This window comes from Zootermopsis nevadensis, unplaced genomic scaffold (assembly GCF_977971745.1).
Source record: "Zootermopsis nevadensis isolate Lab colony 2312 unplaced genomic scaffold, Znev_1.0 Znev_ptg000050l, whole genome shotgun sequence".
Lineage (NCBI taxonomy): Eukaryota > Metazoa > Arthropoda > Insecta > Blattodea > Termopsidae > Zootermopsis > Zootermopsis nevadensis.
In genome coordinates this window covers 306,000-333,828 of record NW_028259182.1, presented here as the reverse complement: position 1 = coordinate 333,828, position 27,829 = coordinate 306,000, and the positions used below count along the sequence as shown (strand labels likewise).

The 27,829-nt window shown below is 34.7% G+C and overlaps 1 protein-coding gene across 26 annotated transcripts in view; it reads left to right on the top strand.

Moving 5' to 3' along the window:
* Positions 1–27,829, top strand: part of ATP8A (ATPase phospholipid transporting 8A1) — a 95,963-nt gene that overhangs the window by 51,524 nt on the left and 16,610 nt on the right. For 12 of the 26 annotated variants that reach the window (XM_087360856.1, XM_087360846.1, XM_087360857.1 and 9 more), the window contains 7 exons: positions 1,425–1,583; positions 3,637–3,822; positions 6,521–6,784; positions 7,690–7,808; positions 8,599–8,733; positions 8,825–8,926; positions 9,601–9,672. In XM_087360856.1, the coding sequence (XP_087216982.1) occupies positions 1,425–1,583; positions 3,637–3,822; positions 6,521–6,784; positions 7,690–7,808; positions 8,599–8,733; positions 8,825–8,926; positions 9,601–9,672 (1,037 nt within the window). Of the gene's footprint in view, positions 1–1,424; positions 1,584–3,636; positions 3,823–6,520; positions 6,785–7,689; positions 7,809–8,598; positions 8,734–8,824; positions 8,927–9,600; positions 9,673–10,342; positions 10,576–18,472; positions 27,786–27,829 lie in introns of those variants that run through there. The other 14 variants (XM_087360860.1, XM_087360859.1, XM_087360858.1 and 11 more) reach the window with 8 other exon arrangements.

Here is a 27,829-nt window from a genome sequence, read left to right as displayed (position 1 = left end):
CTCTTGAATTAGATCAGAGGTCCATGCTGCCTCCATCATCAGGGTGATAATGGAGGCAGCATGGACCTCTGAAACGGTTGACATCTATTAGACTACGCGGCGCAACAACTCAGAAGACAGCAATCTTCACCTAGATTGATTGTTTTAGTTTAGTATTTTTTGTTTGTATGCTTCTTTTGGTTTATATCTTAACTGCATCATGTTTGTGTTTAATCAAGTTGCAATCTACTGCCCATAATATCGGACGTACAACGTATCACTTACAACCCGATATAAACATCCAAGCATTAAAAGGAAGAAAATCAAAACAATCAAACGTATCAATATACGCGGAGCAGGATGTACAACAGTTTTTAAAACAGTTTTTAAATTGATTGACCTGATGATGGTGTAATACACCGAAACATGTCGTCAAATGTGAAATGTATCAAGATCTAATTTTAAAAAATGTTGTAATTTTATGTAATCTTAAGTAATTTTAACAACATTTTAAGTTTGTGTATGGACGGTGAATGAATTATTATATTGATTAAACACAAACATGACGCAGTTAAGATATAAATTATATAATTGTCAAATAAATTGCGTGTATCAATTTTTAAATTTGAAACGAAAGGTACTGAAATGCAACGCGAATATTAGATTCAACAAATTATGTTTAAAAGAAAGAATAACACCAAAATATGTAAAAATAAAAATACAAGGAAATAATCCTAATATACAAATAATTAAACAAAAGGCAGAAACATTATATATAAAAGCTGAAATCAAACAATTATACAAAAAGAAATACAAATTAAACTTATTAACATATAAAAAACATTTAGAAGCTGCAAACATATGGAAGGATGTATGGATAAAAAAAAAAAGTTGCAATCTACTGCCCCATAATATCGGACGTACAACGCATCACTTACAACCCGATATAAACATCCAAGCATTAAAAGGAAGAAAATCAAAACAATCAAACGTATCAATATACGCGGAGCAGGATGTACAACAGTTTTTAAAACAGTTTTTAAATTGATTGACCTGATGATGGTGTAATACACCGAAACATGTCGTCAAATGTGAAATGTATCAAGATCTAATTTTAAAAAATGTTGTAATTTTATGTAATCTTAAGTAATTTTAACAACATTTTAAGTTTGTGTATGGACGGTGAATGAATTATTATTATTATATTATTATATAGCTTCTTTTGGTGTTTGCCTGTTGCAGACACTAATTATAGAGGTAAGCTTACATTTCTTATTGTACTGTGTTATAGGTGTTCCTTTGCAGATTGTAATCTTTATTTCCAGTGGAATTATATACACCTCCACCATAACCTTTTGGGAAGACAAAACTGAAGAAACAGTTTTATTTTGTTTTAATTCTAAATGAGACTTGACTGATGTCCTAGCTAATTAATCTGATTGTAGGTAGTCGAGCTTGTAACGTCACATACCAAGAGTGTTACGCTTGCAATTGGTGATGGAGCCAACGATGTAGCAATGATCCAAAGGGCTCATGTTGGAATAGGTATCTCAGGTGTAGAAGGCCTCCAAGCAGCTTGTGCATCAGACTATTCTATAGCACAGGTGAGTGGGATTTATTCAAAACTCTTGATCTTAAAGCTTTAGTGTATGAAAGGTGGATTAAATCTTAATCTTCAAATAGTTTAAAAAAAGTATTAAGAGGACAGATTCCAAGTCCTCATGGCAACAAGTTTGAAGATGGCTGTGTTCTGAGATGCTGCTTGAGGTGGTGTGGTAGATATTGACTGATGTTTTAAAAGTGCTTATTGCATCCTCCATCAGGCAGTGAATGACTTAACATGCAACTTTCCAGAAGGCAGCCAGCTTCAAGTAATAAAAGGATTTGCTACTAGTGCCATCCATTTTACAGTTCTGTGAAGATTTTAATACCATTCATGCTACTAGTAAATGTGTTTATATAATGTGTTAGCATATAAATTTCAAGTATTATGTTTCAGTAGTTCAAGTTATTGTCTTCACCACAAAATATTTTATGTTCTTGACAAGTTGTTATTTTGTTTTAACAATGCCCTTAATAAAAGTTATACACCTCTTCTATACATATTACCAAATGTAATTTTGATTGGTTAACATTCTTTTATATCTATAAGGTTTAGGCTTGAATCTCAGCCCAGAGAACAGTTTTATTGTAACTTTTCTTGACTTTACCAGGGGAAGTGTCGTTAAGCATGCCATGCAAACGTCCTTCCAAATCTTTTTCAGTTCAATACAGTCATCATGCTATTCAGTGTTATATTATCACTGTAGTCAGAAAAGTTCCATAAAATAACCAAAAAATAGATTACAGATCCATGTCCACACAAAATCCTCAACATTTCTTACTGTATGGTGTTGGTGTTGCTCTGATCTTACCAGCTAGCAGAATCGCCACATTGTTGTTACTGATAACAAATTACAAAGTTCAAGACTAGATGGGTCCCATGTCACCACAACAACAGTTTTAGTTTGTTAGAATATTCACTGGGAAACCATTGCTACCATAACAAATTAAATAAATGTTCTCTACACACCCACTTCAGAATAGCCATGTTGAAAATACAGCATCACTTCATTGTTTTCAATTCATCTTTCATTTAATTATTGCTCAGCTTTCCTATATGCTTTTGTCATGAGGTAAAAATGAAGAAACATACTGACATTTGTTATTTCCTGTATTGTGTACAAATTTATTATTTGCAATGTATTCCATGAACAGTGAGTATAAATTCATCTGCTCAATAAATTTAATGTTATTACAAAACCTAAATATTCACAATTTTGATCACAGAATGTACCACTGGATCCTGTCCAGTACCAAGGCACTTCAGTGGATTTCTTAACCCCCTTAAACTTCAGTGGTAATTACATTTACCACCTGTTTTGATAATCATTATCTGCAGTTTTCCTATTATTAATTGTATTAATTTGTTTTGTATGATTCTTGGAGTAAACAGTAATTATTTTCTTATACATCATTAACCAGTTGATCTTTGTAATGGAGAAGTGTTGTTTTATTTGAGGTAAGAACTGAATTTTTAAATATTATTTAGACAAGCTTTTACTTCAGAGGGCTAACAGATAAGTTTTTAACCATTATGCTTTTTTCTTCCTTCATAAAAAAATGTAATTGTAAGGTGAAAAAGTGGTCTTACACAGAATAAATCTGTATATCACAGCAAAATGAGAAGATTGTTTTTTGATGTAGTCCAAGTTGAATTTTGCAGTGTATGGCAATGCATGGACATTTGACTAAAGTTAAATGTCACAGGATAATTTTTAAGGTAAAGGTTGTTAGCCTGATGCTGGAGGACCACCATTTGTTGGCCAAATGCTTTATTCAACATTTAAGGTTACTCTGTACCTGAACGTTATATCTCCATTATACATCTAACATGGATAGCATACAAAGGTTTCTGTGTCCTATATCCATTGATGGCTTGAGAGAGTAACATATATTTTAACTAGCTTTCAGTTGGTACTCCTTAGTTTTCAGAATTGCCAACTGCTTGTGAGATTCTGTGTAGGAAGCTTGTTAGCATCCTGAAGCAGTTGCATGTTGTCACAAATATTGCTGCAGTAGATTGAAATAACATGACATTCCCTTGCATGTTTTCAGTTCCGGTTCCTGCTGAAGCTCCTCTTTGTGCATGGTGCTTGGAATTACAACCGGATGTGCAAACTGATTCTATACAGCTTCTATAAAAACATTTGTCTCTATGTTATTGAGCTGTGGTTTGCAATCTATTCTGGCTGGTCTGGACAGATTCTATTTGAGAGGTGGACAGTTGGCTTGTATAATGTGGTAAGTTATAATTTCAAGTTTACATGCTATCAGAACTGTTCTTGAAAACTGAATGTGATCTTAACCAATTCCAGTCTGCTTGCTTACCTATGTATCATAAATATTAAGTATGGTATGTAAGCTGCACACTGCCTGTGATAGCAATAACATGTTTTACTAAAGTTTAGAAGGTGCCTGGCTTGAGTCTTGCTGGGGTATAGCTGTCCTGAGGTTTTTATAGTTTTCTTCATACTTATACAGAGTATGAATTTTTTAGACTTCATTTTGGAGAGTGCAATGCTAACATTTTGAGTAGTGGAGCAATGAGAAGCTATAAATAACTCTTCTTTACTTCTTTTATAAGTTAGCAACCTGTTGTTGTTTATATCCAGATATGGATTATGTTCATATCTTTATTTGTTGCGTTAATTTGTATTTATATCACTGTGTCATGTTACTTTATGATTTTTTATCTTTTGTTTCATGTTCTGTTTAATCTATGCAGTTTTAAAGTAATAAAGCATACCCTATGTTGTGAATTCAAATAATCAAATTCACTGTGAAACAGAAAAGGTTTAAGAATATTCATGGGATTTTAAGTGTGGTTAAAGTTAATGTCCATGGCTATTCTGTGTGTGAGTTCTTTTATGTTCTTCAATAAAATATTGAATTGTGTTCTAACACAAAATATAAGTAAATGTTACTGGAAGTAGTGATGCTGTTTTAGTTGATTTTCTTCAAGTTTTCTGGCTGACTCAACCACTTTCAAGCTGTGAAGATCATCTTGTACTTGCTTGGGAATTTGTCACTGAGATTTGTACTGCTGTGAATTTTAATCCCATATATAAATGTGTATTTTGCATTAGAAGAAATGTTGTAGGCCTGTAGTTTCAGTCCAACATCCACATCACTTTTAAGATCCTTCCTTTCAGTATTGTTAAATAAACAGTATCAGGGTGTAGAACCTGTGTCTGTTGGTACTCTCATGACAATACATGAAAAAAAAGACAAGTCAGCCCTTCTTCCTGTTTTATTGAAAGAAGATTAGTGCTAGTTCCCACTTGCTAATAAAGGGTTACTTCAGAACAGAAATAGCATTTACATTAATAATTTCAATAGACTGTTAGGACCTCCAGAAAGCAACACAGGATGTACTGAATTATGATCTTTAGCCATTGCTATCTCCTATATTGTGGTCTTTTGTCAGACATGTGTGAGACTGTTCCCTATGTTTATATACAAATCTTCACATTAGATAGATGAGAAGCAAATTGAAGCTCTTACCAGGGAATGTACCCTTAAAGATGTTAACTGAGTGGCATTAGCATATGTTTGACTATGGCAGTAGGCTGTATTGCCTTCAGTCCAGGTCCTTTTCTCTCACACACTCTGATAAATATTTTTACATTTCTTAATTTGATTTGCATATAACCAGGCCTAAAGAATATTCCTCAGTTTTTACAAAATAAAGTCACTCTTTATGTAAAGCATTGCCATATAACTTGAAAATAATTTTTGTGGTGAAAAAGTTTGAGATTCTGCATACACAATATGGGGCATCACAAAAGGTCTCTGGACTGGATTAAATTCAAATTTACCACATGTCCTTGAGTCTTCTTGTCCCTGTTGATTTAACATTGCTGAAGAGAACAGAACAACAAATGTGTATTAAATTTTGTGAGGTGATCAGAAAGACAAGGGTTAAAACTTGGCATTTCTGAAACGTTTATCGAAGCACAAGATTTAAGTTCCATTGTTTTAAAGGGGGATGAATGTCTGTCAAAAGTGACAAGTGTCTTGGACACCCTCCAACAAGTAGAAACAGTGAATTGATATCTGAAGTGAGTGATGTAGTATGAAATGACAAGGTTGACTATTTATGAAACGGTTGAAGAGGTAGGTGTTTCTAATAGATCATATGAGGTAATTGTAACCAAGAACTTGGGAATGATTTATGTGTCAAACAAGATCATTCTACAACTACTGACACAGGAGTAGAAGGAAAACTGCTTGTTTGTGTCTTCTGATGTGCTTGAATGTGTAGACAATGATGAAAATGTTTTAAAGGAAACTGTAACAGGTGTTGAACATGAGTCTCTGGTTATGACCCAAAAACTATGCATTTGTCTTAGTAGGACAGTGCTTGAATCTGAAAATATTTAAATTTAAAATTGCTGCTTCTGTTAAATGATGGGAATTAAATAGACTGTGATTTAAAGGGTCTGTCCTGTCTAGTGATACCGTAGTCAAATGAGCATCTCCTTGGTCACTTTCAGTACTTGTCCTTTGCTCATCTTTAGCTACATTTCCAGTTCAGGGTACTGTTTTAGCTCCAGTGTTTAAGCCTTTCAGATTTAATGAAGATATGTTTGTGATTTAGATTGCATTCTTTGAAATTGTTGTTTAGGAATTTAAAGCTCCAATTTATCAGGGTTTTTTAAATCCAGAATCAGGATTTTTTTTATTTGTGTAAACAGGAAGATAACTATAATACACTTCTAAATTATGTATATATTGTTTTATGATTTCACTAAGTAATTTTAAATTTTTTGTGTGAAGTGATCATTTACTCAGAAATACAAAAGCATCATATCTCAATTTTTATAAGAACACTGCACATTGAAATTGTTGCAGTCATTGTGTATATGTCAACATGATATGATAGCTTACTAATGTTTAGTGTATTTGTGAGTTTGTGAATCCTTGTGTTGTGTTTCAGTTATTTACTGCAGCACCCCCTCTGGCTATGGGTTTGTTTGACAAGGTTTGCTCTGCTGAAACAATGCTGAAATACCCAGCCCTGTACAAGCCATCACAGAATGCAGACCTTTTCAATGTGAAGGTGTTCTGGGTATGGATCCTTAATGCGTTGGGTCATTCAATTCTCTTGTACTGGCTACCTCTTCTAGCAGCAGAGAAGGATGTAATATGGAGTAATGGCAGGGAAGGAGGCTATCTTCTACTTGGAGACATTGTTTACTCTGTAAGGCTACACTCTTAATACCAACCATTGAAAATAACACATGCTTTAAAACCCAATGGCATTATTCATTTCATTTCATGATTATCTTGTGTGTAATTAATATGAGGAAGTTTCAATTTAGCCTGATTATCTTAAATTTGCTCTGCACTCTTCATCTGCATTGGTTTTTTTCTTATAATATATATAAATTTAAAGCATTCATATTTTATGTCTAGTTACATTGTTAACTGCATACATTATTCTTTGGACCTGTCCTTGATGAAACAAAGAATGGCTGCGAAATGTTGGCACATCCAAAATTCTGATGTTAAAATTGTGACATATTGATATTTGCAAATGGGAGAATCAAGATTCATCATATTTTAGTGGATAAAATATGACAGATATCAGATCTTATAGAAAGGCTGACTGACTGTGATACTGATCACCAATAATTTGCAGAATTAAAGATTTTTACAAAGCAAAGCAACTGCAGTAGATATTTAGTGTGGAGAAATATATTAAAACATTTGTTGATGTAGAAGTTAAAAAAAGTAACCGATTAACATTTCAGATTAGTTTACTAGTTTAAAGGGCTTATGAAACATTAATATAAAAATGCATTAAATATTGCCTATTATATTATAAGATAGAGTCTTGGATATCATTAGATTTAGCAGAATAACCTGTTATATGATAATAATGCCCAGAAATTTATAGAATAAAAGAAAGGTGGCTAAATTCCAAAGGTAAGGAAAGTTTTATTTTGTGTAATGTGCTGTACAAAAACTGCCCTGTTCTCTAACCTTTTATAACTGTGACCCAAAATTTTGATTTTGGGTTTCATTATTATTGTTTTGAGACAACAGAGTTTTTTCATGGTCATGACACTATATGTAATGTAATGTTTTTTATGTTCCCTGTAGTATGTGGTGGTGACTGTGTGCCTGAAAGCAGGCCTGGTAACTAATGCATGGACGTGGCTTACACATCTTGCTATCTGGGGCTCCATAGCCACGTGGTTTATCGTCCTAGTCATGTACAGGTGAGCTGGTGTTGTGAAATGCATTGTTCAGTCTGGGCTATGTGACAACTTTTAGAAGTTACATTTTATAATATGGTTGAAGCAAACAGTGTAAAATAACACAGGCCCATCATCTATAATCTTCAAGTCCAAGAGAGAATGTGACAAGAGGGTTCATATATTCAAAAGAAGATACTTCTAAAACCAAAACTGGAGAACACAATACTTTCATCATTGTTATTGTTATTTGTAGTTTACTTGCAGAGTTTAAGTGTGTGATATATTAGCTATGGCTACTGATGTCTTTTGTATGACAGGCATGTGTATTTTTTCTGAAATAAGTTTTATGAAGTATTTTATGGAAGTACATATTCTATAGCTTTTCTAGTGTCTTATAAATCATTGTTATACTTAGTATATGATAGTGATGATTTTTCACTCAGTTTTCATTACTTTCTGTTTATTAATTATTTATTTATTGTTTCTACAATTTAAGAATGTAGGTTTATATTAAACATCTTTTTGACTAATAGCCATACCACCCAGCCCCATTTACACCAGTTAAGTAGGGGTCTTTTTATGATATATGAATCAGAAGTTGTTATGTGCAGTTGCTGTAGATAGCAGGAACTTACAGGATGGTGTGAACAAAATTTAATTGGTGCTGCGGTGTGCTGAGAGTCAAGGTAATGTAATTCTTGACATATTGACACCTTTATCTAACTCATTGCATGATCACATCCACACCATTTTAACACATCTTCCAAACAGTAAATGTTCACTTTTGAATTGTAAATATTCCATTTTTCAGCAATTTTTGGCCATCATTGCCAGTGGGAGCAGTGATGTTGGGGATGGATCGCATGATGTATACGTCTCCTGTCTTCTGGCTTGGTCTCTTCCTTATTCCATTTGCTTCTTTAATAGCAGATATAACATATAAAGTGTGAGTATCTACCTTGGAAAGGTTATATGATTGTGTAAATGAGAGTTTTGTTGTGTTTTATGTGTAATGTCTACTTTGCTTCGTGTTTCAGAGTACATGCAACAGCATTTAAGTCTGTAACAGAGATGGTACGGGAAAGTGAAATACGGAAAGCCGATCCAGGAAAGGTCATCATGAAAGAAACTAAACACTCGTGAGTACTAAACATATTCCAGTTTACATTTTAGGACAGAATCAGTCTCATTAGCATTACGGTATATAAAATTCCTCATGTAAAAAGGTAGCCATGGAAGCTGTGAATGTAGGATTATCATGTATACAGGCATGAAGTAAGCTGTAAATTATTTAGTGCAATATTCAGCTTTCAGATCCCCATCTCCTACTTTGAAGGAGATCAATTGATAAGCCTTCCTCATTTATATAATATGAATTTAAAACATTAGAACAGCTTTTCAGTTGTAACTTAATTCATCATAAGGTTGTTAAGTGAAAGGGTTACTAGTGTGTGTGTCTCTCTCTCTCTCTCAGCTGCCTTCCCTGAAATTGTTTTCATATCCATGTTAAAAATTTTGCTTTGTTGGAACATGGAGCCGTGCTTTTGTAAATAATACTTACACATTCATGTTTCTTGCTCAGTATCTTCATAAAAAATATCAGGGAAACAACTACACAAACATATCATCTGCCTTTTTTGTATTTTTATGAGTTATATCAAAGTATTAGTTTATTTTTATATATCATCAGTTTCTGGAGGAAATAGATTTAAAAAATAATTTTATTTGGATGTATCAGTGGGACCAATTTCTTTATATGAAAGATAGCAAATATTTTAAATTGGAGTATTATGTCATTGTATCACCTCTACAGTCCAGCAAACTCAGTCATCAATTTCCTGCACCTGGGCAGTAGAATCCATCCAGAGATTAACACAGTGTTCAGGCAAGTTCATTTGCACTTTCCTCATAAAACAGAGTAAAACAAACAAATAATATTAAGAGATTCCATATTGTGTGTCCTATGTGTAACAATAAGTAATTCACATGTCTGTGTGTTTGCACATGTAGGTGGGGATAACCTGCTGTCAGCAAGCATGTAGCTTCTTTTGTCAATATAGGTCCTAACTGTTTATTAACGTATGTGCATGTCAGATGGAAAACATTCTTGTCATTTCACCAGTTTTATCCCAGTGTGAAGGATATTTAAATTCACAAACGTGTCATTGAAGTCATATTTTCACTTTGATTTTGATAAGAATTGAAGATGGCTGTGTTCTGGGTTGTATCACCATACAAATACATCTGAAATGTTAGTAAATTTCTACCATACAACATGGGACTACGACCCAGAAGCCAACCATCTTCATACTCATAACTGTGAGAACTTCAAATCCTACTTAGTGTGAATTGTTCAGGCATGGTCTAGTGCTATTGTACAATTCAATATGAGATATACAGAGCTATTCAAAAAGATTGTCGGGGATTTAAAAAATCACTACATATAGTACAATTGAGGTAGGAATACGAATCTCATTTTATTGTGTAGGAAAAATCTGAAAGTTTTTTACATGCATTATAAATGCTCAATATGTGCGCCTTTTGTCACTCTGCAGACCTCTACACGATAGTCCATTTCTTCCCACACACGTCCCAGCGGTGAAGTTTAGAATGGCGGCTCTGATACGCACCTTCAGATCCAGGATAGTCGCAGGTAGAGGGGGGACAATGGCTTGATCCTTCACGTAGCCCCACAGAAAAAAATCAAATGGTGTTAAGTCCGGTGAACGAGGTGGCCAAGACAGGAGCTTCTGATCAACGTCAGTCCCGCGTCCGATCCATTGCTGCGGTAAGTGCTGGTTTAAAAATGCCCTGACTTCTCGATGGAAATGAGGTGGGGCGCCATCTTGTTGCAGTATGAAATCAGCTCTGTCCTCATTCAGCTGGGGTAGCAGCCATTCAGTGACCATATCCAGTCCTGTTACTGCCTGTTTAGTGAAGAAAAACGGGCTGTATACCTTCATTTTGGAAACAGCGCAGAACACATTCACACTGGGGGAGTCACGCTGATGTTCATCGTAACAATGGGGATTTTCCGTCCCCCAAACTCGAACATTGTGTTTATTAGCTTATCCACACAAATGAAAGGATGCTTCATCACTAAAAATCAGCCTGTCACAGAAGCCATCTTCTTCCATTAGTTGTTGCAGTGCAGTGCAGAAAGCCCCCCTTCAGTGGTGGTCATCAGGTGTTAAAGCTTGAAGCAGCATTAGGCGATATGGCTTCATTCTTAGTTGCTTCCGTAACACACGCCAAACTGTGGGTTGCGGTATGCTGAGTTTCCTGCTGCCTCTCTCAGTTGATTTTCTAGAGCTACATTGGAAAGCTTCTCTGATCTGGTCCACTTTCGCTTCTGACACGGAGGGACGCCTACTGCTTTTTCCTTTACACAGGCATCCCGTCTCCACAAATTGTGCATACCACCTGCGAATGGAATTGTCAGAGGGCGGATCCTTCCCAAATTTTGTGTGTAAGTGCCACTGGACAATGGTAACGGACCGACTTTGATGATATTTGAGAGTACAAAATGCCTTCTCCTTACCGTTAGCCGCCAGATTCCAAAAGCTGACAACTGGCGGCCAAACACGTAACTACTGGATGGCGGGCAGTACAGAACAAAACTTTGAGAGTTTCTCTATCCACCAGTGTAATGACAATAGTCGTATGTTTAATGCATTACCCCACAAAAATTCACAAAACCCTGACAATCTTTTTGAATAGCCCTGTATATTAGGGATGGGAACTGTAAATGTATACCACAGAACAACAATGAAGTTGTTTGAGAGATGTATTCTGAATGCAGATTTAATAGCCTGTATCAACAGATAAAAAGGAATATAATATCTTAAACTGGCAAGGAATTGTTCAGTATAGGGACAGCAGTCAGAATGATATACATTTAAGGTAAGGAATGTGGGGTCTGATATTTAACTTTAGGCATATTGACATTGAATGGATTTTTATGAAATTTAATATTGGGGAGTTTCACTAAAATTCTTCAACATGTTCAAGTTTTGATTAAAATCAGACAACAGTACTGAGTACTTTATATGTTGACCTGCATTCAGAAATGACTGTATGAAATCTCAAGGTTACTTTATTTATGATGTTTACCTAGGGAACCCCCAGCCATCCAACCATGTAGGGGAGAGGTCATTGGCCTCCAGTCAACTCTGGTGTCACTGGTATGATTAACAGAGCTCAAGGGTCTAGTTCTGGTGACTGTACCAGAATTGTTACATAATGCACACGTAGATAGTCTTATGGGGTGATGTCTGTCTGTCTGTCTGCCAGCCATCCAACAGCTCATGTTTTCTAGTTCTTTGAACAACCACTTGTCCAGACATGAAGGTTGTACTGTATTTAATTTTTTATTATAGCAAGTTTTTTACAGCCGTTATGGTCATTTCTTGCACCCTAGTTGCATGATTCTTAGGATTTTTTGTGCTTCATTATATTTTGTGGAAAGTGGGTGGCAGGCCCATCTTCCCAACCAAAAACATGAAAATGTTGATAAGGGTTTCTTCCTGTAGCCTTTGGTGATTCAACGCCTTCTTGCAAGGCAGCAGGTTTGTTCATACCCTGGTGGGGTCCCTTACAGGGTGCTATCAGCTGGGCCAGCTGAACCCTGGTCTTTTATGAGGTTGATACTCCTCCCCCTCACCCTCTCACAACCTGTCTTGGGACAGGCTTTGGTGCCTTTATTTATTTAATTTATTAAACCCTGTAAATTAGCTCCATCTAGAAGTGTCTTCATTGCCTGAGCAGTATGCCTTGAAGGTATATACAGTGAAACCTCGATGCATCGTTTTCGGCGGGGGTGGGAAATAAAAACGATGAATGCGGGAAAACGATAGATGCGGGAAAGCATTAAAATTTTAAAAAAAACAATGTTTCTCTTTCAAAGTTAATTCTTTTTACCAAAAAAGTCTTTAATGGACAACTGGTTTGTTGAAACTTTACGTTTTAGACCAAACAGAGCACTTTCCACGTTCAAAATGTTTTCTTCGTCACGTTCACTAATATTACGCGCATAAAAGAACGACTTCACTTTCGCCAATGCAGCGTGTGCTTCGGCAAAACTCGGCAAAGCTTCGGGCTCGCATTCGTCGTCTTCGTCTTCCTCACCACTCCAACCCCCTTTGCGGACAATAACAGGAAGAATGGAAATACTATTACTGCCGAACTCAACGAAACGTAGCTGTAGAAGACCCTGAACCGCTGGAAACAAGATGAACCAGAAGAATGAAAAGTGCCGCCAGCCTTTCCTTTGTACTTGTAATAAAAGCATTTGTGAAGAAATTCACACTGCACATGCCATCTGGCATCGCTGGAACGAAATATGAGTGCACCCTAATTAAACTCGTAAAATTTCTGACAATGGGCACTGCCATTCTCTCCAACTATCACCCCTGCACCGCTGACCCCTCATTCCAAAAGAATCTGTGCTGGTTGGGCGACATAACAGGTTACCGCTACTGTGTATTCCAAAAACATTGTGCGTCTTTCGGTATTAATTTATCTCAAAACCCAGCATTTTAAATTCTCACAAACGATCATTGCGGGAAAATTGTGGGACGGGACTAAGATTTTTGAACGATCGATGCGATAAAACGATAGTTCGAGGAACGATAGAAGCGGGAAAATGTAACATTATTTTATATGGGATGTATTCGGGACCGAACAAAACGGACGATGCATCCGGGAAAACGATAGTTCCGGGAACGATGGATAGAGGTTTCACTGTATATGGAACATGCCATACATTCTAGGTCTTTGCAGTGGGTTGAAATATGTGGGTGCTGTCGCACTCATTCTACTTCATTGCTGGAATAAGCCTTTGGTAGTAAGTGTGTAGTATTGAGTGAGATCCAAAGCTGTTTTGACATGGTGTTGGAAAAACACGTAGAGAACAGGATTTTAACACTTATTATCCACTTCATAACCAGTTGTATGTGTTAATCTATTTTAGTCATTTGTACCACAGAATTTGACTTGGTTTCTGTGGAATTAGTGAAGTATAAACAGTTTATTTCATGTGTATGATATAATAGGTAGTTTTAATGCCAAAGGTAGTCTAGTGGAGTGATCATAATCAAAGTGAAAGTATGTTATTTCATTGTTGCCACTCAAGTCAGATTATATGGATATCAGAAAAAGATATGGTCAGTAACATGAATGTCCTTGTCGAAACATTAAGCAAGAAAACAAATGGCTTGAAAACAGTGTACCTTTCATGACAGTTTGCAGTAAGCAGGCAATAATAAAATGTTATATTGGTTTAAGAATGGGTAGAGACTAGGTTGATTAGTGATTTGCCAGCCTTGCCATCTGTAATTTGTAATGAATGTTTGGAATTCAGTTTCTGCAAGAAGAAAGCATCATTTTGGTTCTTGCTGAGTGATGTCAACATATGTAGGACATTTTAATGTTACCTTTTCTATAGAAATTTCCTAACTTTATCATAACATTGAAAATAAGCATGAATATTGTACATATCCAAACATATGTGGTATTACGTGTGATGTTACTGTTCCAAGGGTAGACTTAGTTCACAGTAGCAGAAGGTGACACATATCCTGATAAGTTGTAAATATTCCATGTGCATGCAGTTCACCTTCTTTTGAATTTTGAAATTGAATTCCTTTATTTCATTAACAGTTTTGGCCTACCATAACTCCTTACACATTCATACAGATTTTTTGTGTCTTAGTGCAGACAGTACCCTCTCTTCCCCATTTCCTTTCCATGTATGTCATTATGTAATGAGAAAACAGGGTTTATACTCATATATTTATACGTGAATCATATTTTTAAAAGTTGTGCTAGTGGTGGGCATGTGGAAAATATACTTAATTATAATGAAATATATATATTTAAAGTGATTAGGCTCTGGTTAAAATGTCAAAGTAACCTTGTTTTGAAATTAAACACATAGAAGCTAGGTGTATATTTTGATGTATGAAAAGTATGGAGAATTTAAGAAAAAATCTCATAACAAATCTGAGTTATTATTTAGGTTTACAGACCAGCTACACAACAATATTTTATTATAGTTTCAGTGTTTATTAAGAATCCACTACATGTTTCAACCTTAACTGGTCATCTTCAGAAGGTTCTCTTTACATGTTCAAAACTAACAGATATGACCGCTAATTTGTATACATATTTTTGGTTGCTGACTTCATATAATGGGCTGTGTCTTAAGCAGCTTACCTATTTAAGCAGGACTGTGTAAATGTAGTTATCAGTGATAAGCTATAATTGGACTGAGGGTCAAAACATGTAGTGAATTTTTAATAAACATTGAAACTATAATCAGAAATTGTTGTGTAGATGGACTGTCAACCTAACGATCAACACACAACAGGATGCATCATTTAAAACTATATATCTGAGTGTTTAAAATTATAAAACAAAATTCAGACTGTATGAACTTTTTCACAAGAAGAAAGCTGGAAGATAGTTGCTATGTTTGTAGTTCCTTTTACATGCTTAACTGCAACTAATATGATAAATCCTCATCACAGTGAAGAGAATCATGAGTTCTGGCAGGATCAGTAATCAAACACAATTGAGAACCCCTGCAAAAGCTCATTGTCGTGTAGGACCATCGATTCCAGTAGCTGTAGACTTGAATATCAAAAGATGGTAGAGTCATTAAATTGTTTGTAATATGAGTAAGTTTTCTGCCATTAATGTAGAGAAGAATACAAGATTAAAGCAGTTTTACAACAAGTAACAGATACATATACACAATATCCCTGTGTTTGTTGTAAAATAATAGCTAAACAAAAATATAAACACAACAAGATTCATAAAAGCTTCTTCAAAGGGAAATAACAGAAAAATAAATTTAGCTTGAATCCAAACCCTTTCACAAAACTCATATAAACAGTTCATATTCTGGTGTGGCTATATGCTAGTGGTTTTAGTTTTCAGTATTGTTTATCACCTCTAATAAAATTTGTGGTCCTTATCATAACCAAACATTTCTCTTCATCTTTTCAATCAGTAGAAGAATCTGATAATGAAATTCAGAATAAACAACAGAAGTAATTTGAAAATAAACTGCAGTGTTACAGATTTAAACCCCTGTACTATGGGGCTACTGACTGCGTTAATCTTGTCTGCCTACAGTGGTAAATTTACTCTTGCCTTTACATTTTATTGCAGAAACATGATTTCTATACGAACTGAAGCTTTGAAAAGGCCTGTAGCATCACTAGTTTTGCTTGAAGCCCAACTTACATCTTGATCCTAAATATTTGTCTCATTCTGTGGTTTACAACAGTAGCTCCAGCCATTCCTTAGTAGCATACATTCATATCACATAAAACATAAAAACTTTCACTGTTAACAGTCTTACAGAGCATGCCAGATTGTTCGTGTGAAAAGACATTCCAGCAAAGACATGCTGTTCCATCTAGGCCACTGAGAGGAAACAGATAGCAAATTTGGCTTTGTATCATTCTTTGCCATTGGAATGAAAGCTTTTAAGACCTGCAGCTTTACATAAAGCTGGATGAACCATAGGTCTTGGTTGTTAGGGTGTAAATGTCTATGTAATTGGATATTACATAATATGGAACCTCATTATTTATATTAGTTAAATAAAGGAACTTATTATGTAGCTGGACATGTAGCTTGGATTAGAGAAATGCATATACTATTTTGGTAGGAAATCCCTTGGAAAATGTCCACCAAAAGGAGATGCATGCATCAACTGCTGGTGCAGCACTCAAAATGTTTAATGCTGCTTACTACATTTAAATTGAGGACACTTACGTGCATTTCAAGAAGAAAGACTGCAAAACTCCTTTTAGATCTGTGTCCATTTGCCCAATAGTAACAGTATATATACTCCTTGATCAGTTTTGTTTAAACTTGGTATGATAAAACTACACCAAATTTTGGTAAGCTGTTTTGATTTATGTTTGGTTTGGTTTGGTTAATTTCAAGAGTATAAATGAATTTTAACATGTATCTATTGAATACTTTGGTAAACTGTAGTGATACTTTTTATACAGTACTTCTATTATATGCTAATTATGATATGCATATTTCATGTACCATAATTTATTTTAAGGGTCACTTTTTTAAGATGCCAAATTAACTTATGCACATATACTTTGATCCCTTTGAGAGATTTTTATGAAACTTTATTTATGGAACTATATGAGTATTACAGTGTGTGATTTTAATTTATTTGGCTTCCTAGAGAGCATCTAGACATTATGCATAAATGAAACACATGTTCTTGAAGGCATCAGGTGAATTTGCTTTTATAATTTTGTTCTGTCAAACACTACTACAAAACATCATTGTTGAATTAAAGTTCGGAGAAGTTTTGTTATTTATTAAGACAGAAATTTTTAAGTAAGATATTTGCCCCTGTGCTTCAAAGAGTGTTTGTTGTACATCAGAACAAAAATTTTGTAAAAGAAGCTACTTGCCCCTTTTTCTTACTACGAGAGGCCATTTGTACAGATATAGCAGTTTGTGCAAATTATATTATCTCTGATTATATGAGTGAAAGTAGTTACAAACTATGACTGCAGAAGGCAGAAGTGTGCTATGTATAAAACTGGTAGCTGTCAAGATATGCTGAGAGTTTTAAAAAAGTAACAAAAGTAAAGTAAAGCAAAAGCAAAGCTGTCCCAATATACACCATGTAGGTGCTTGGGGGGAGAGCAGGTATAGCTCCTATTCATTCTTGACCTCGGAACCAGATGGAGTGAGTGGTCAGTGTCACGCCCCAGCCATGCTTTACCTCCGGGAAATGAACCCGGGACCCAGTGGATAGGAGACTGGGTGGGCCCAACTGATCTGCATGCAGAGGCTAGAGGAAAAATCCTCTGCCCTGGTCGGGATCGAACTCCAGTCGACCAGTCCATAGCCAGTCACTATACTGACTGAACTATATAGTGTTGTCCATAATGTCTCGGTGTATGTTAGTTGTCACAGGGAAGAATCATAGTTGTACAGTTTTATTAAGTCATGTTAGCATTGGATGGGTGAAAGTGGATTCTAGAGAAATAGGTTGTAAGGTTATGAACTGGACTGAACTGGCTCAGTATCATGTTTAGCAGCCTTTGTTATTAGCAGTGTTGAACCTAAATCTAACTCACTTGCAGGGTTTTCATTGTAAAGTTGGTGGTTACTCAAGCCAGTCAAGAAATCGACAGGTTCATTGCTGTGTTCATGAAAGACTGCCATTGGACCTTGTCTTGAGCCACTTCATTTCAGTCTTCTCTTTTGCAATTATGTCTCTAAGCTCCATTCTGATATTATTCATCTATCTATGCCTATGTTTCCCACATGGCCTCTTTCTATGTATGCATTTCTCAAGTTCTGTTTACTAACTAGTTATTGGTTGGTTGGCTGACTGGCTGGCTGTTTGGTTGCCTGGTTTGTTACTTTATTACATAGACAGAAATGTTTCAGGATAATTTGTTATTAGCAGTGTTGATACTTCAAGTTCTCTTTACCATTTAGATGATGGGTTTTAGGTAATTTGTGTAATGAAGCTGCTATCATATTCTCATCATCTTCACGCTAAACCACCCTGTTGACATTTTCAGTTACATAGTTCATATACAAGTATAGCAGTTGAAACAGGCTTACATCAACATAATATTAAGAGACCAGTATTAAGTTTACAATAAAACTCCATAATGGGTCAGAATGAGACCCCTCATTTCAGACTGCAGTGGTGAAATTGAATCATCTAGTTTCACTGGACTGGAATCTTCAGATTGATGTTATATTTGTAAGAAGTGGTGAACTCATGGTGTGATGATACTTGGTTCTTCACATCAGACACAGAAAAGAAGGCAGTCAATTTGGTATGTGGAAATAGCTGTTGTTTCACACTGAAGTCTGTTTTACTGTTCTGAAGAAGTCTCTCTTTATCTCACTATATCTTGGTAGTTAATTGGCATTTACAATCTGCATCATAGTACTCTGTGATGTTCACAAATGGTCTCATTGTATGGCACATTTTTTGTAAGGATAAAATTGATCATTATTGTTCACTTTCATGTTGTGTTTGTCTAGTAATTGTGCCAAGTGTATTAGTCTTAACATTATTAGCATGTTATGCTTTATTCATATTACATACATCTGTTTCACATTTGATATCGCACATTTGAAAGGGTGGATTTCAGCCTCTCAATGAGCTGAAGTTCATCACAAAGATGGAATGAAACATGAAATCAGCCCTTACCTTTTAACATCAAACTTTTTTTTTTGCTGCAAAATTGTTTCACTATTAAAACATTGATAACCTAATTCAAGATACTCTCAGTTTTAATCTCACCAGGAACTTGCATTTATATTGATATCTTTTGTGGTTTTATTTAGTCTGTTCAGTCTAATTTCAGAAGTTTACCTTTAAATAAGCTGCCACCACCATTACTTCTCATATCTCCTGATTCAGCAACATGCCATGTCTCACTTAGTGTGCTACATAACCCCAGCAGTTGACACAACATTGTAGAGCAAGATTCAGAATTTGTACTCTTTGGAGTATACTGACATTCTGAAAGAGTTCTTCTTGCCACATCACTTAGGTCATTGTTGCACTAACGTGATCCAAGGTATTTTTTATGCCTCAGGTCATTCTTGTGCAAATATGTCCCCAGGGCTTTAATGTGTCTGAGGTCATTCTTGCACCAGTGTTATGTCAGGTTGTTGACACAGCAGTGGGAACCATTGGATCCCATTGTGCAATGATAGGACCTCCATCCCCATTATCACAAAAAATATGAGACAGATATAGATTGCCCCATAAGGTGCTCTTTACTTTGTAGCATGAAGATCACTTAATAACCATTCTTACAAACAAATAACAGAATACCAGTAGCAAACATCTTTAAAATGGCTGTAAGTTTGGTTGTTATAACAATTACTGGTGGATTGCAAGATCATGGTGCAAGTCTTGACCATGCCTTTCTGAAAATGTATATCTCGGTTTAGTTCTGGATAGCAGTTCAAGTCATGCAGTTGAGTCCAAAGTCAAACTCTTTTTCAGGTACTAATAGAATCACTATCAATTTCCTACAATTGTGACATCACCCACATGCCAAATTGTTTGCTAATTACAATACAAACAGTATGAGTGTTACTAAATTTGATATTAATATGTAAATATTACTTTAGTGCACCAGAAGCTGTATCCCATTGAATTCCGATCCATTGTTGTTTTTTTTCTTGGACTGTCCTCATGGCTTATTCTGAAGTGAATTTGAAGAGCAATGATGATAAAACATGTCCTTGTTTTATACCAGTCTGAATAGGAAATGGATCAAAGAAATGTTTACCTATATGAACTTTGCAGTAGGTTTCATTTTAATTAGCCAAACAAGTTCTATTGGTATACTGAATTTAATTAGAATGATGTATGATACTTCTTTCCTGAATCATATACTTTTTTTAGTATACAAATAGCTGATGTACTGTCCCATTGTACTCCCAGTTTTTCCCCATTATCTGTTGAATGCCAAATATCTGATTAGTAGGTTATTCATTATGTCAACATCCATGCTGCTAATAAATTTGCCTCTATATAGAGTTAACCTTGTCTGAAGAATGTTGGATAAGATTTTGTATGTAGTTTATAACATATTTTTTTCAATAATTACTGCTGTCTTTTATATACTCTTTTTATTAATAGGTCCAGTAATAGATTCATTCCACTGTCTTTTTTTTCTTCTTATTCCAAATAGAATGAATAAATTTATGGATCTCAGAACAAATGTATTGCCTCCTGCTTGGAAAAATTCTGCTTGAATTTGATCAGTACTTGGCAGTTTGTATATTTTCTACTTCTGTGTAGTAGTATCAACCACAAAATAGTTAGGCTTAGGTACTAATAGCTCGGCTGTATATATTTCAGTCTACCTAACATCATTAATCCCACATACGTTCAGTAGCTGACAAAAGTAATTCTTCCACCAGTTCAAAATAGTGTGGGAATTTGCTAGCAGATCACTCCGGTCTGATAAAAACTTAGTTCCCGATTTGTAACCCTTCTTAAATGTGTGTATGCATCTGTACAAATCTCTGATGTTACTGTTATATTTGTTTCAAGCCTATTAATATTGTCATTTTGATATCCCCCCTATTCCCAGAAAGTTCTAGTAGCTTCATGGATTCACATTGTCCGTATAGTCATGTTTTGTCATGTAATTTCCACACATTACGGATTATCACCATGGAGAGTTTGTTGGCTTATCTCATTAACATTTTAATTTCTACAAAAGGAAACTTGTTCCATTGTACACACTTTGCTTTGAGGTAAAAAATGGATGGAGGAGATAATGAAGGAAGAATGTAGTCAATTTCATGTAGTACTCACTTTATGCCAGGCGAAATATTACTTTGTACTCTTTGGATACAAGGCTGGGTTTGACTCATTGCTAATCTGTACACTGTGACAAAGGGAAAGCTCCTTCCCCCTGCAGAGAATGGAAACCCACTCATCATAGCTGTAACAAGTCAGTATAAGCAATAGAATTTAGAATGAAAACCAATAAAACATTTGGTTTGTTTCTTACTGTGTACTGTGTTATGAATTTCAGAGCTCAAGTGACAGTTTTGAAATGAATAGGGGAATTTGTAGTGACACCTGTTTATGGGATGTTAGGCGTCCAGTTCCACTCTCCTGAACTGACCAAAACATAATAAAGTTCTTTAAAATTTATCTAGACTTTTTTTACAGTTCTTTTCTCTACATCTTGTTAATTAAATCAGTTTTCATCCTTCATCTTTTCTTCTTTGTACTGTTCTTTCATCAATTTTTAATGAAGTGTTATTAGAGTTGGAGAGATTGTAATAGCATATAAAGTTGGCCACAGTGCTTCTGTCATTAAAGACACTATCTGTTTGTATGTGCCTTTTTACATAGACATACAATATATTACAGAGATATTACATGTACAAAAATTGATGAACCTTATTTATCTGTCGATCTACTGTGCTTCACACAAACCTGTTTTTAGTGTTTAAACTGCTAAATGATAAATGTTAATTAGAATTGAAGTGTAATGCTTTGCCCTGTGCATATTGTGAATGCATTTCTTTATGCTATTTTCTTATACACTTACTTTAATTAGTTGCATCAGCCTTTGGTTTTGTACAGTTATTACACATTCTCCTCTCTGTTGGTGATTTATCTGAACTGCCATTTAGATTTGAGATGCATGCTACCAGAACATGTGTATGTGACAGATTATGAAATATCCTCACCCGACTCTGATTTACAACACTATCTTTGTATGTCCTATTGATTGAATTTTTTATAGCTCATATACTCCATAACTGATAGTAAATGTAGGGATTGTATAACTCTAATAGATACAAAGCAGTAAACCCATCATCACAGTAAGGAAAGTAATTATTGAACAAGATAAAATCATGATGTCCGTAACAGTTTTTGTTAAAATGTGTGGCATCTTTATCACCATCAGAATAAATATAAACTTATCTCAATATCTTTTAAAGAATCCTAATTGTGTTATGTTTAACAACAGTTTTCTCCAAATTTGGTTCAAGAAATATTTTCTCAGACTGTGGACACCATACAGGCTTTAAATGTAATCTAAACGTGTTCCTTTTTAAGTCTTGCACATTTAGGATTGTATGTAGCATATTACTTTAAAGTGTTAAGAATATAATCGTTCTCAATTTTATATTTCCAACCATGTCTGTCCAGGTGTGCATAACTATGGAACTTTATACATACATCAGCCTGCACTAGATTCCAAAGTGAAATACCTCTTTATGGGGGTTGTTTGATAAGTAATTTCCAGGGGTGTTACATTTGCATTTACTACTTTGTCATAGATGCTCTAAGAACAATAAATTTAGACAAACTCCTGCCTCCCCATTTAATTCAGACATTTGTTGCTGTAATGCAGTTAGCCAGTTAAATTCCCACAGAGAAGAAATCAGGGCTCAGTGTTTGCACCCACTGCTGCATGTCGGTTTTCTCCGCATTGTCTCGTCCATAGTGTTTTTCTTTGAAGTATTTCTTGAGTGGTCCAATGAGGAGGAAATCACTAAATGCAAGGGCTGGGGTGTGTGGGTAAAATATTGCCAATTAAACTTCTTCAGTAGTTGCATTGTGATTCCAGTTGACTTGGTGTGCTTTGTTATGGAGATGAATAACCTTTGTAAGCAAACCAGGGCATTTAATCCAGATAGCATTCTTCAGGTTTTCTAAGTCTTGCACAGTAGTGGTCTCATGATCCAGGTACTCAAGCCAAGGAGGGACCCATGTGTGTGCCAGAACACCTTTTCTGCAGACAGCAAGGGCTAGAACTTCTTTTTCGTGGGGTTGCTATCTGTTTCAACTCAACTGATGCTGCTTTCAATGTCAGTGTGAAGTGACAAACCCACATTCTGAAGCTATTTGAATAGCTAATGGAACAACTTGGCTCCAGGAGCAACTGTTTTGATTATATCCACAACTCTGCACTAGTCATTTGAAAATGATTGTATTTCTTTTGTAGTCTTTCTTTATTTGTTTTAGTTTTACATTGAGGTCCTACTTCAATGTGAGGGTAATGTCTGGTAGATGCAAAATCCTATTGGTTTATCTACTTCATTTATGACATGTTCTGATACTTTCATTAAAATACTTCCTTCAAACCCATGAGTACATAAGTCACAACCTTATTTTATTTTAATCCCATGTAGTTACATTATACTCTAAATGGTAATGACTTTTACTTCCATACAGACACTAGTTTTGAAAGAATAGTTTGTTTCAGTCTTGTAATGCTGGTGCAGAAATAATTTGTACATGCATTTAATCTCTGGAGTAGCTTACTAAAAAAAATTTTATATCACGTAATACTTTAGATTTCTTTTAACATGTCCATTAAAATCCTGTGTTTTGCGGAATGGAATGCTGCATGTTGAACAGTTATGGGGCTATGTTCCGGCGAGTGATATCACACCACAGAACACTGGATATCACCACAACCCGTCCTGCTGTCAGTGCTTGGTGCATGACCCCTGAGGAGGTCTTCTAAGGCAGCATGTTTGCATGCATGTTTAAGTTTAGTTATATGGTATTTTTAATGTATATCAAAATATTTTTAATTCAATTTTATTTTATGTTGTCTTTTCTGTACATTTACAAGTAAATGTAAACAGGTAACTCTTCATTTATTCAGAGTAAATTTCCTCTCTTTGTTTTTATAAATAATTTCTATGCTTTTTATTCAGTCTAAAGAGGCATATGATATTGTTTTATTTATAATACAATTTTTAGATATGACAGTTGTGTGAACACTATTTTATAAAATGGATTCTTCAAAGTAAATAGTCATAGTCATCACCATTATTATTATTATTGTTGTTGTTGTGGGATTGAACTAGTTTGTTACCTCTTCATATAAATCCCTATGAAGGTGTAAAATATAATAAAAATTTATAAGTAATTTTGCAGGCATATGAATTGCCCTTGAATGGGATGAGTATGAAAACTTTTGTATTTCTTAAATAAGTTTATTTCTTCACAGTAAAAGCAGGATCAGGCCTTTAGTATAGCATCCTGGTGTGTTATCTTGATTTCTTGGTTTTTCTGTCTGTCACTTTTCACACACACTGTTCACTCTCTGTTCATTTGAACAACATTTTTCAAACGAATGTGGCCATAATCAGGTTCAGTTTCCTCCTATATCATTGCACTAAGGATCTCCTCCCTTATTCCCAGAAATAATGAAAACTATATATTAAAAAGTATTTAATTTTGTTAAATGTTAAAATGATTGTAATTTTTAGCGAACATTTTGATGTATAGTTATCATTATTTCTGGACATCAGGGAGGAGACCCTCAGTTCAATGACACAGAAGCAGGGAATTTAACATGATGGCCACGTTGGTTTGAAACATGTTGTTCAAGTGAACAGACAGTGAGCAGAGTATGTAAAAAGTGATGGACAGAAAGACCAAGAAAAGTAGGATACTGTGTTTTATGCCATAATTTATATATTTTCAGTATATTTGTAACAAGGTGAAAATCATATCAACTCCAGACAGCTCTAGATTAGTCCTTGATAGCCTGTATAGATTGATGTTAGGTTTATGCAAAATTATTTTAAAGAAATAAAAAGTATAAAATTTTGTACATGCATAAATATCCTACGTTTGTTGGACTTCTATCAATTATACTTTATTAAAAAAACTGCCATGTTCATCTGCCATAATTTTAGGTTTCTGACAATCATGAGGTTTTAGTTGAACCCATATATGACTTCTACCTAAAGTTTAATGTTTTCTGAATTTTGTGAGTTATGAACTCCATTAATATGTGTGTGTGTGTGTGTGTGTTTATTCAAAGAGTTATTGCATATTCGGATTGAAGTATGATGGAATGATGGAAGAGTTTTACAGTCTTATATGGGTTTAAATTTACCTCTTATACTGTGCACAAAAAATGTGTTTCTGCTGGTATGTAGTCATCCATAGTTAAATATGTTATCGGTACCAACCATCATAACATTAATATGGGACCATTATTTTTACAAATTCTATTGACTCCACTTTTTCTATTAATTTCAGAGGTCTAGGTTCACTTTTTGCCATTTTAATTCCAAGAAAGTGGCATTTCTTTCTACTGGCCCCATTTTTAACACTATTTAAACATTAGAGTTTGCTTGCAAGTTGTGAGTGAACATGGATTGAATTCATCTGGCTCAGGATAGGTACTACTGGCAGGCTCTTGTAAACATGGTTATTAACATACAATACATACAATTAATAATTATTTATGTGAAACATGCACAAATTATAAGGTCTTTTATCTTTCAGTTTTCTGCACTAAGGTCATTGGTTGAATTGTAATGTGTGCAAAATTGTTATTAATTGAAGTAATTTACATTTTGACTGTGAATTTAACAAAACTCTTAAGAATATTGCTGTTTAATTTATAGCATAGAAGTTAAGTCCTAAGTATGTGTTTCCATTTGAGTAACTGGCTCCAAAGTTACATAAAACTGCATCACTGACAGGCATTCACAATTTTGTAATTAAAGAAATTTTTATTATTATTTATTTTGACTGCAAATGGGTTTTTACCCGGTGGCAGTGGTCCTACAATAAGACACAACAAAACAATGAGACAGAAAAAAACATAAGACACAACAAAAAGAATAAGACACAACAGAACAATGAGACACAACAAAACAATAAGATAAAACTTTTATACATCATTCATGTTTTAGGTCTCAGGTTAGCAGGATGGTGTTCTAGTCCGTAAATAATACTAATCAAGTATGCTGTGGCCATGTAATGAATTTGGATGAATGTTCGATATTTCTTAGTCCAACATTGTACTTTATTTTTCTCAAGTTGTATTCAGTAAGATATTAATGCTGTAAGGTCTGTTGTGTGTGTTATTTCTTGACACACTGTTCACTCATTTTCTAGAGCACAGCAAAATGTTTACAGAATGTGTTGCTAGCATATATGTTAATTCACTACAATAAATACACAAAATCTTCATGGAAGAGGGATCTGTCACCATATTGTACTCTGTATTGGTCATTGTGATATTCAGGGAAGCTTTGTTTGTGGCCAAGCAAAGCATGTCTTTTGCATTTGAATAGCATGCAGGGCATCACAAACTGTGCATACACATATTTTGTCCAAATAAATTTTATTGGCCAGTTGCATTTGGACAGTGTAATACAGGCTTTGTAGCTTTATTAAATGCATTATGTAATGTAACCTAGATTTGCATTTCTTTGTGTATTTGTTTCATAGCAAGCTTGCCTGGATTGATTGAATGTTTTTGTAAGTTACTTTAATTTTAGTTCTACTATAGTAGTTTGCTTTGTTTCTGTTGTAAATACTTACAAGAACTGTGGATTTAAAGTGCCTTATTGCAACACTGGATTTGCAAGATTCTTCCATAGTGTAGTTATAGTTAGTCTACATGTCAAAATTGTACAGATGTGCCTCTCCAGGCATGGAATGGATGGTAGTAGTGTTTATACTTGGACTTTTCTTTCCTGTATCTTACAGTTCAGAGACTGAACTTTTGTTACTGAAAATTATTGAAAGAACCAGATTAATTTACATTCTTTATAGGTTATGTAGTTCTGGTGATTAATATTTTACAATGTACAGTCTGAATTATTTGTATAAAACTTGTTATACAGTTACTAATACAGTATTGTTCTTATTATATATATGTGTGTCTTATATTGTCATTTATTTTTTGTAACTATTTAACCTAACATTTGTTCGAGTCAACATCACTGACCATAATTTTGTGTTTCTGTTGCATAATAGGATAGTTCCCACAACCATCCTACCATAGCTTGTTTCCAAAATACATGTTTCAAGTTCACATAATATTAAATTAGCTATTATTCTTTATGGAAAATTACATTCCTGTTAACTGATTGATTCACCATTTAATTTGTAAATTAATCAGTCATAGTAAGAAGCTGATTATTTACAAGTATTAATCATTTGACACTCCTTTAATGTGCTTCCTTTCCTCAGTTCCTAGTTTTCTGTGAGTGTATTTCTCTGAATCATTAACCATGTCTGGAGAAACACAAAGAATAAAAAAGAATATGAAACAGAATGTAGTAAGATTTCTGTTTTCTGGGTTGTTGCGCTGTGTAGACTGGTCGATGTTAACCAACGTTTCAGAGGTCATACTGCCTCCGTCATCAGGGCGATGACAGAGGCAGTATGACCTCTGAAACGTTGGTTAACATCGACCAGTCTACACAGCGCAACAACTCAGAAGACAGAAATCTTCATACTCACCGCTGTGAAAACTTCAAATCTTACAGAATGTAGTACTTTGTTTTGGTTGCAGGGTAAGTTCCATTTAAGTTAGAAATACTAGGAGTAGAAAGTGAACAGAGTTTTGGACTTTCAGAAGAACTTAGATTTATTTGAAATAAAGAAATTTATTTGTTAATTTGTTCTTTGCAACATAAATATACATACTTATCATGTTGTAATGTTGATTTGTTTGTAATTTGTCATATCTTTTCTCTCCCTCTCA